Raw genomic sequence first — 9,577 nt, 5'->3', positions numbered from 1 at the left:
AATTAAAGCAACAAATAGTGTGGGGAAGATCCAGGGTCCAAGTGCTGTCTGTATGCAGCAGATGGGCCGTCTGGGCTCTCTGACCCAGCACCTGAGAGCTGGTTAAATCAGAGAAATGTCCTTATCTTGGTGCCCCCTCCAAGCCACGTGGCCTGAGCCTGGCTCCTCACTGTCTCTCCTGGCGGGGGTGGCGCCACTATAGAAGCTCTTGTTCCCCAGGAGGGATGAACTGAGGGGACATGAGGGCAGTGAGGCCTTTGACCCTTGCCCAGATCCCTGTCACAAGGAGGCCCCTGCTCGTCTCAGGAAGGAAAACAGACTGCCTTGGTCCCAGGTTTGGGTTTTGTTCTGGCCCCTGACGTAAGAGAATTCAGGCAGCGCAAAGACTGAGATGAGGCCCTAGCATGGTGATTCTTCTCTAATTCAAGTAGATTCTCAGCCCAAACCAAAAGCATCCTGGGAGCCTTTATCCGCCAGTCCCCCGGCCAAGCAAGAGGCCTGTTGTGAGGGAAGGTGGGAGTGGGAGATCTCCATCCCGTCAGTGGGCCTCGCTCAGTGTGGGAGTCTTGCTGGGAGCATTCCACAGTGTACTTACAACCCAGCCCCTAGGTACAGGCCGGCTGCTTCATCTGATACTGAGCCAAGGACATGACGATGTGTTGGATTTAGGGGGCCCGTGGGTCTCCAGTGTGGCCTGTGAATATCATGGTATTTTCAGACTTTATGAGCAATTTAAGGAATTTTCAGGGATTACTCTGCCCACACACGTTTTGCCTTTATGAGCTGATAGTCGTACCTAACCTCCAAGACGTGACCGTGAGCTTACATTTTACTCAATACTAACGCCAGATGGCTCGCTTGATGTTTTCATGATCTTTCCAACAATCAACTCTATGAGGTAGGTACCATGTAATCCCCATCTTGCAGATGAGAAGACAGAAGTTGATAGACATTATTTAGCTGTTGAGTGACAGCTGCCATTTGAACCCAGACCTGACTCTCACATCCATGTTCCTGACCACCAGGCTCTTCCACCTCCCAAGGAAGGACTGCTTTATTTAGCATAAGTTGACCTAGCTGTCTCAGCACAGAGTGGACACTAGGAGTAGGTGTTCCAAATGGCCAATTTCTGCTCAGGATAAGGCAGAATTTCCCAACTGGGGAGCTAACTAGCAGTGGGACATGCTGCCTCAGGGAGTCCTGAGGCCAGTGGGGTCATCCTGCATAACCAGAAAAGAGTTAAGGTGGTTCTTCAAGACTCCTCCATGGGGGCTTCTCTGGTGGCGCAGTGGTTAAGAACCCACCTGCCAATGCAGGGGACACGGGTTCGAGCCCCGGTCCGGGAGGATCCCACATGCCACGGAGCAACTAAGCCCGGGCGCCACAACTACTGAGCCTGTGCTCTAGAGCCCGTGAGCCACAACTACTGAAGCCCGCGCGCCTAGAGCCCGTGTTCCACGACAAGAGAAGCCACCGCAATGAGAAGCCCGCGCACCGCAACGAGGAGTAGCCCCCGCTCGCCGCAACTAGAGAAAGCCCACACACAGCAACGAAGACTTTTACGACGTGCAGGAGGAGCCATCAGAGGGTTCTGAGCACAGGAGGCATGTGATCTATTTCAGATGGCCACAGGGCTTCTCCGTGGGGAAGAGACTAAAAGGGTGGAGTTAGGGCAGGAAGCCCAGTGAGGAGGCACTGCATTTGTTTAGGCCAAAGAGGAGGGTGGTTGGAACAAGGAGGCGCAGTAGAATGGGTAGGGAGGAGATTCTGGATCTGTTCTGAAAGTAGAACCAACAGAATTTGTTGACAGTTTGGACACTGGGTGAGAGAGAAAGTGGGCAACAGAAGAGATGGGGATTGCCATTTCCTGAGATGAGGAAGACTGTGGGAAGAGCAGACTTGGGGGCGGTGGGGAATCAGGGGTCAGGTCTTAGACACGTTAAACTTAAGATGCTTATTAGACATTCCAAGTGAAGAATGTCCCTCGATGGTTGAATACACACAGAAGAATAGCAAATAATACAAATAATATATTAATATTAGAATAGTTATAAATTATTACATAATATAATAATATTAACAACAGTTTGTTAAATTGACTCTGGCCTTTCCATCTGTTCCATCTCTTGCTCTCACAGTAGCCATATGACATATTAGGGATTATCCTCAGAGGGAGAAACAGACTCAGAAAGATTTATTAATTTACTAAGAGAACACAGCTGGTAAGTGGTAAGAGTCAAGATTGAATCCCAGGTCTGTCCAACTTTGAGACCCAAACATTTTCTAATCTGCTAGTTGCTTTTCAGTAAAGGGGGTGGATTGAATTGTATGATCCTTGAGTCTGCCTTTCAGCTCTAGAGAGTTTTAAACCTGACAGTTGTGTGCTTTGAAGACAGAGAGCCTCCACATCTGTTAGGGTTGTGTGCAGGCCAAGAGTCCATAGGTATTGAATGATCAGGGGGACTCTCCTAATTTTTTCTTTGAACGGTTATTACCTGAACAGTCCCCAGGCAGCCTTTCTGGTTTTGCTTATTTTCAGGCTCTGCGCGGAGCTTCAGGTAGGCAGCTAGGGAGTTGGTGGTTTTACTTTGTTAGTGAGGACTCCCTGGCTTAGTGAGGGAAGAGACTTGCCAATGTCGTACGCAGCAGATCCGGGTCAAGCATCTGACTCGACTCTGGAACTCCTTCCACACCTAGGCACGTTCCCTGTGTCCCCGCCTCCCTCACCAAACCTCCTTCTCCACCCAGATTCCTTCCCTAGGACAAAAAGGATGTAGGCGGAATTGGTTTTTAGGTTTTTTTTATTGTGGGTGCATTTCTGGTGGCGGGATAGGGCGGAGGGTTAGGACCTCCCAAGAGAAGGCGGAGGAGGGAAGGCGTGACGGGTGGAAAAGGAGAAGGGTGAGGGGAACGACTTTAGTCTCGGATCTTCAGTTCCCGCGCCATCTGACAGAGGGCGCAGGGCAAACAAAAGGTGAGGGCCGCCCAGTCTTTCCCGATAGAGCCCTGGAGGGTGGGAGAAAGAGGTTAGCAGCCCTAACTTGCATCCCAGAAGGCCCGTCCCCAGCCCTCGGCTCCTGCGGGTCCCGAGGCCGGCGCGCACCTGGATGTGGTAGCGCTCGCGCATGCCGGTGCGCAGGGAGTTCAGGCTTCCGGGCAGGCAGGGAGTGCCGCAGCACTCGCCGAAGTCGTCGGCGATGCGGCAGGCGAGGCACAGAGGGACGAAAGTGCCGCACAGACCTGGAGGGGACGCGGGGCTCTAAGGGCGGGGCCCACAGGGTGCCACCGGCCGGCTCCGCCTCGGGGAGGGGCGAGGCGGGGTCCGCGGCGCGCGGTTCAGGGGCCCAGAGGCAGCTGAGCGTTGGTGGAAGTGAGGGTCCCAGAGGGAATTAGGGGTCCGAAGAGTGGGGTTTCAAGATTGGGAAATAGGGTTTGAAGGGGGAGTTGGGGCCCCAAGGAAGACAAGTGAGGGTGCAAGGGGGACGTTGAGGGCACCAGTGGAAGTTGGAAGGTGTGAGGCCTGGATCCTAAGGAGTGTCGGGCGTCCCAGGAAGGCATGAGGGTTAGAGACTGGGAATTCAGGGCCCAAGGAAGGAAACGGGGAGTGGGGTTAGTAGGGCGAGGAAGGGGCTGGGGGTGACCTTCGCTCCCCTCCCGCTCTTTCCCCGGGCCTGGGGAGGGAGCGGCGGGCACTCACAGATGGGCATGTCATTGCAGCAGTCCATGAGAGTGGTGTTCCAGTCACAGGGCTGGGTCTGGTAGCAGCTGCTGGCACCCTGGGGCTGGCTGGTCACTGGGTAGGACATGGCTGCGGAGGGGGGAGGCGGGGGTCAGCGGGCAGCTTCGCAGCACCTCCTGGGCCCTTGCACCTATGCAGTCCGGGCGAGGCCACCAGGCCGCCCACTGAGGGGACACCACTGTGCCTCCCCCGTTCTCTATGCCACATCTGGGCATCGACACCCCAGTCTGTCCCTGTTGTTGGTGCCTCCTGCACAACTGGTTCAGCTGGGGGTGGGGTGGGCGGGGTGCCTGCAAGTCTAGGGAAGGTTGGTGCCACATGTGGGCGGGGCGGAGAAGTGCCGCCGCTTCCTCCACGCCTGGGCCTGGGGAGCTGGGTCCCTGCATGTCGGGGCTTCTGGGGTGCAAGTAGGCGCCGTCTGTCTTCGAAGCCAGGGTGCCCAGGGGAAGGAAGTGGCCATGTTCCGGGGGCTGGAAGGTTTGTGGTTCCATCCAGCAATCCCACCTTTGCCTTTCACGTTGTCTTGCATCTTGCTGGCCCTGAGGAGGTGGCCGTTGGGGACAGTAGAGGTGGCAGTGGTGACAGCGTCAGAATCTGTCCAAGGGATGCTGGATACTGGGGGAGGTCAGGGCAAGGGGCAGGGGCACTGGGGGCTGGGTTCTCAGGGGTAAGAATGCTGGGGAGAAAGAGGCCAAATCAGCTTGCCGGCTAGGAGAGACGTGGGATAGGGTTGTATGGGGTTGGGGGTGAGAAACTCGCCCATCTCTGTGCAGCTGCCCACAGACCCCAGCGAAACCTCCTCATACCAGAGGCAGAGCTGGAGAGAAAGACCAAGAGACAGAGACAGGCAGAGTCAGAGACAAGGGGAGAAAGAGATCAGAGGTAGGTGCCTATAGAGATGCCACCAGTAACACTCACACCTGCCCAGTACTCTTTTTCTGCAAGCCCATTTCACAGACAGCACACTGAGGCTCAGTGAGCTGAAAAGAAATGCCTCACATCTGATGGCCCAGCCAAGAGGGTTAGTAGAGGGGGTACTGGCCCCCAGAACTTCCAACTTCAACTCACAGCGGGTATTGAGAAAGACAGGGATGTCCAGAGAGGTAAACAGAGACTTGTAAGGGGACAGAGAGATGTGAGTGGAGTTGGGTGGGGGGAGAACAGAGCAGAGGCACCAACCTTTGTGCAGAAGGCTGTGGGCAGATGCTCCTACCTGCAGGACTGCTACGGCGATGATGGAGACAGAGGTGTGGGTGACAACTGGGAACTGAGTTGCTTATATCTGGGCGGGCCACGTGGCCCTGGGTGGGGCTCTGACAGAGATGCCCAGGGAGCCAAGCCGGTCTGTCTGACCCTCTTCCCCACACTGGGACTTCCCCTTCCTCCTTCTCCATCCCTCATCCCCCTCTCCTGCCTCCTGCCTGGCCTCAGAGGACCAAGGAAATCGCGTGGGGGAAGGGGTCCAAGGATGAGGAGCTGGGAGTAGAGGTCTAAAGGGAAGTGGGCAGAGAGACCGAGAGATGGAGAGAGAAGGCTGAGGGGAGGTGCAAGGGGCACAGCTGTACAGACACCAAAAGAGAGGGAGAGACAAGAGAGATAGGGAGGGAATGGGAGACAGAGACAGAAGGAGAGGCCCAGAGGGGAGAGAGAGACAAGGAGATTCAGAGAGATGGAGAGAGATAAGATGAGAAGACATGGAGAGAGAGAGAAAGAGATGCCGAGACAGAGAGGCACAAAGATCTGGGGAGAAATAACAAGGGGGAGAAGAGATTCAGAAAAAAGACACAAAGATAGAAAGGTGGAGGGTCAGGTGACTGGAGGCGCCAGCCACTGGCCACACCAAGGCTTAGAGGGAAGGGAAACAGGGAGAGGAGAAAGGCCGGTGGTGCAGGAGAGTGCGGAGTGGGCTCCCATTGGGCCCCCTCCCACCATCCTTAGTGAGGCCCCGACTTCCCGGGGAGAAGGGGCTTTGTGCCCCCATTCAGTGCCACCGGGCACATGGGGGGCAGTGTGTTTTGGGGGTGACCCATGCTGGAACCAAAGTAAATAAACCCACCTCACCCAACTCCAAATTGGGAAGGGAGGAGGCTGGGGACTGAGAAACTTCTGGTTCCTGAGGGAGGTGGATGTGGTCTAGGACACTTCAGTCCTAACAGAGCAGAGGACTGGGGCCCCGGACGCCTGGGTCTGAGGGAGGAGGGGGCTGGGCGTCCAGACTCTTGGGGTTAAGCTAGGCTGCATCCCTGCGTGGGGTAGGGGTCTTGGGATACCCAGACTGCTGGCTTCCTGGGAGATGAAAGAGCTGGGGGCCTGGAGGCCTGAGTCACCAAAGTCTCCCCTCAACAGGTCTGGCGGGGTTGGAGGTGACTCAGTGAATGAAGCAGAATTAGAGCTGGGTGGGGTTCCCACCATGGGTGTCATTCCAAAAATGTAGGAGGCACCAGAAAATTGGGGTGTCGGCTGCAGAGAAGGTGGTGCTGTCACCACACTGGGTATGAGTATGGGATGATGAGGTGGATCACCCTGCTGGTCTGGGATCCCAGCTTTCCCCCCGCGATCCTTGATTTCCTGACACCACCCAGATGGCTTGCTGTCCTTGTCCCCAGACGTAAGGGCAGCACTCAGCGTCTTGTCTGTCAGTGTCCATCACTTGGTCCGGAAGGCTGCATGTCTGGGAAACATCTTCTGCCCCCTTCTGTTCTAGGGTCCCTGTCCCCCACCCCTCCCCCTCCCCCGTCTCCGCATCTTTGTCTCTCTGGCTCTGAATCTCTCCTTTCCTTCGTTCCTCATCTCTGCAGATCTGTTTCCAAATTTCTCCTGGTTCTCTGTCTCCTCATCTCTGAGTCTCTCTTCCCAAGCTCTGTGTCTCAGTGTCCTTATCCTGGAGTCTCTGCGTCCTATCTCAGCATCTCTCCCCATCCTGAGGCTTGCTCTATGGAGGCAGCCACAGAGCGCCATCCCCCAGCTGTCCAGACCATGGGCTGCAGGTGACTCAGGGTCAGACCCTAGAGCTCCCAAGATGACAACCTGAGTTGTCCTCAAGTTTCCTCTCCCAACTCTGACACAGCCTGAGGGCCCCAATTAGATAGATACAGAAACTCATGTACGTGAGGAAATCAGGACTGGGAAAGCTGTGAGGTGGCCTGCTTGGGGGTGAGGAGGAGGGCAGTGGCAGGAAGAGGAGAGCTGGGGGCTGAGGAGTGAGCATGGCAGCGTCTCCAGGCTTCTGGCCTGCATCCCCCTCAAATAGGGTTGCCAGATAAAATGCAGGATGTCCAGTTCAATTAGAATTTCAGATAAACAACAAATACTTTTTTAGTATAAGTATGTCCCAAGTATTGGATGGAGCATACTTATACTTAAAAAGTATTTGCTGTTTATCTGAAATTCCAGTTTAACTTGGTGTCCAGTATTTTTATTTGCTAAATCTGGAAACTTACCTTCAAAGAGGGGAATCCACGTCCCTGGGTCTTTTCCCAGAACCCAGGAATCCCTCCTCAGACTCCAGGTCCCACTCCCACTCCTCTCCTCCCCTAGAATCCATGAATGAGGTACCCAGCCCTTACTCCCTCAGAACCCAGGAGTCCAGGCTCCCGGCCTCTTTCTCCCCAGAATTCAGGTGTCCAGGCCAGTTCGGGGTACAGTTGCCCAACGTGGGTTTCACAAGGCGGGTGTTGCCATCTATGGCACTGGCGGAACCGGTCTGGCTGAGCAGGCAAGTGAGGTGGCCCCCTTCCCATTGTAAGCCTGCTGCATCCTCCAGGGCCAGCCCAGCGGGGCTGGGAGCCGAACAGGAGGGACTCGGAGCTCTGGATGCGTCACCGTATCTGGGTTTGGGTGTGTTGTATCTCTTTTGTGTGGTGTGTGCTTCTCTGGGTGCTGTGCATCTGTGTGGGGTTTGTCACGATGTGTCTCTCTTCGCGTGTTCCCGCATTCTGGGGTGTGACACGTGAGGAGGTCTTTTCTATTTGCGTGTCTGTATTGCCCTCCTGTGATTCTCCTCACTGTGCATCTGTGTTTGGGTGTGGTCTCAGTTGTGAAAGTTCCCTAATTCTGACTAGATTAAGGCAGGAATTATTTTTTGAGTGGTAGCTTTGTATGCTGGACTCCAGAGCCAGAAAACCTTAGTTCAAATCTTGATGGCCTCTGAATGGCTGTGAAACCCTGGGCAAACCACTAAACTGCTGTGGACCTCAATTTTTCCATCTACAAGATGGGTTGCTGGGAATAGAGTTGCTGAGAGGATTAAACGAGTTAATCCATGTAAAGAATTGCACCTGGCCCATGGGAAACATTTTTGTGTTTATGGGGATGACGACGGTGCTCTAGTTGCTGGAGATACAATAGTGAATAAAACCAGGTCTTTGCTCATGGACCTGGTAGGGATTAGACGAATGGCCTGTCTATGGCTGGGCATATAACTGCATAACTGGGGTGTCTGTTTTGCATGAGGAATGGGATATTTCTTTGTGTTGTCAGTGCGAGCGATTCCACGATGGTGTGCCTATGTGTGTGTTTGTAGGTAATTGCACATGCCGTGTGTGGATTCTCTGCTTGTGTGGGTGTAAATGCAAGGTCACACCAAGCGGGTGTTGTGAGGACACATGTTTGCTGTGATCTTACACTTCTGACTCTGAGGTGCCAGGGATGTGCCTGTATTTGGGGTCTTGAGAACTCATCTCTCAGCCACTCCTTTACATGCCCCGCAGGACAAGCTCATTTCAAAATGAGCTACAGTTTCTCCCTAATGGGGATGGTGGGCCCAGTGGCTTCAGGAGAGACACCAGGGTGAAAGGGAAGGTGGGAGGAGACAGGTCAGGCCTGGGCGAGGATGAGAAAGAACATGATGGGAAAACAGAGAGAGATGGCGGATGGGGACAGAGGAAGAGCCGCACAGAGAGATGTGGATGTTCGTCCGTCCATTCCATAAGCATTTGCTGAGCCCCTGCAATGTGCCAGGACCTCTGGCAGGCATTGGCTCAAGGTAGAGAGACCTAGAGGGATGAAGACCCACCAAGAAAGCTTTTGCTGCCCCAGGGTGGCCCACCTGCATCCACAGTGGGCCTCAGTGACAGTTCTGAGTGATGGGGATGCAGCAATGGGGAGGGACAGAGAGGGACCTGCCCCTCTCCGATCCTCCCTGAGGCTGATCTGTCCAGATCAAAGAACATAGGCCATGGGGGAAAGGATCCTCTCAGGCCAGGGGCACCCCTGTGAATCATTTTCTTATCATCTCCTAATAGGATAATGACCCACCTGTACCCTCCTAATCACTATTTTCGACCTCAGTCAGGCCCAGCACCCACAGTGAGAAGGGTTGAACAAGCCTGGTATCTTGCAGTCGAGGAGGACATACCTGGGAGTCCCTATACCTGGTCCTTCCTCCCCCAGGCCCCAGGAGTCCCAGACCTCAAGCCCCCACCCCCACCCCCTGGGAGTCCCAGCTCTCAGTCCTTCTTTTCTTGCTGTGTACCTTCTCTTCTCTCTCTGGGCCTGTCTGTCTTTATCTGTTTATCTCCATCTGTGTGTTGTGTCTCTCCTGTCTCTTTACATCTGTATCTTGATTCTCTCTCACTGGGCCTCAATTTTCTCACTTGTAAAATGGGATTAATAATAATAATAATCCAATCTCTTAGAGCTGTTAGGAGGAAGACATGAGATAATTATGTAAAATGCTTAGCACAGAACCTGGGCCACAGTAAACCCCATACAAGTGAGTGTTATTATTTTTTATATATATATATTTTAATTAATTTATTTTATTTATTTACTTTTGGCTGCGTTGGGTCTTCGTTGCTGCATGCGGACTTTCTCTAGTTGTGGTGAGCAGGGGCTATT

General features: G+C 54.0%; 1 protein-coding gene across 1 annotated transcript; it reads right to left on the bottom strand.

Moving 5' to 3' along the window:
• Positions 1-2,816: 2,816 nt before the first annotated feature.
• CNFN (cornifelin) lies at positions 2,817-4,265 on the bottom strand. Its single transcript, XM_007168029.1, has 4 exons — positions 4,244-4,265; positions 3,698-3,808; positions 3,104-3,240; positions 2,817-3,006 (listed from the first exon to the last, which is right to left on the bottom strand). The coding sequence occupies exons 2-4, from the start codon at positions 3,804-3,806 to the stop codon at positions 2,917-2,919; spliced, it is 336 nt and encodes a 111-aa protein (XP_007168091.1). The 5' UTR covers positions 3,807-3,808; positions 4,244-4,265; the 3' UTR covers positions 2,817-2,916.
• Positions 4,266-9,577: the final 5,312 nt, after the last annotated feature.

The sequence above is a fragment of the Balaenoptera acutorostrata genome, chromosome 19 (genome assembly GCF_949987535.1).
Source record: "Balaenoptera acutorostrata chromosome 19, mBalAcu1.1, whole genome shotgun sequence".
NCBI classification, from domain to species: Eukaryota; Metazoa; Chordata; class Mammalia; order Artiodactyla; family Balaenopteridae; genus Balaenoptera; species Balaenoptera acutorostrata.
The sequence above is the reverse complement of the archived record's forward strand: the minus strand, read 5'-3'. Positions and strand labels throughout refer to the sequence as shown.

Bases quoted from the DNA above. Each gene is read 5' to 3' on its own strand.
- CNFN (XM_007168029.1), bottom strand. From the start codon at position 3,806: ATGTCCTACCCAGTGACCAGCCAGCCCCAGGGTGCCAGCAGCTGCTAC. The intron at 3,241-3,697 runs GTGAGTGCCCGC...CGTCCCCTCCAG, and splicing joins CTGCAATGACATGCCCATCT to GTCTGTGCGGCACTTTCGTC. The intron at 3,007-3,103 runs GTGCGCGCCGGC...CCCACCCTCCAG, and splicing joins GCGAGCGCTACCACATCCAG to GGCTCTATCGGGAAAGACTG.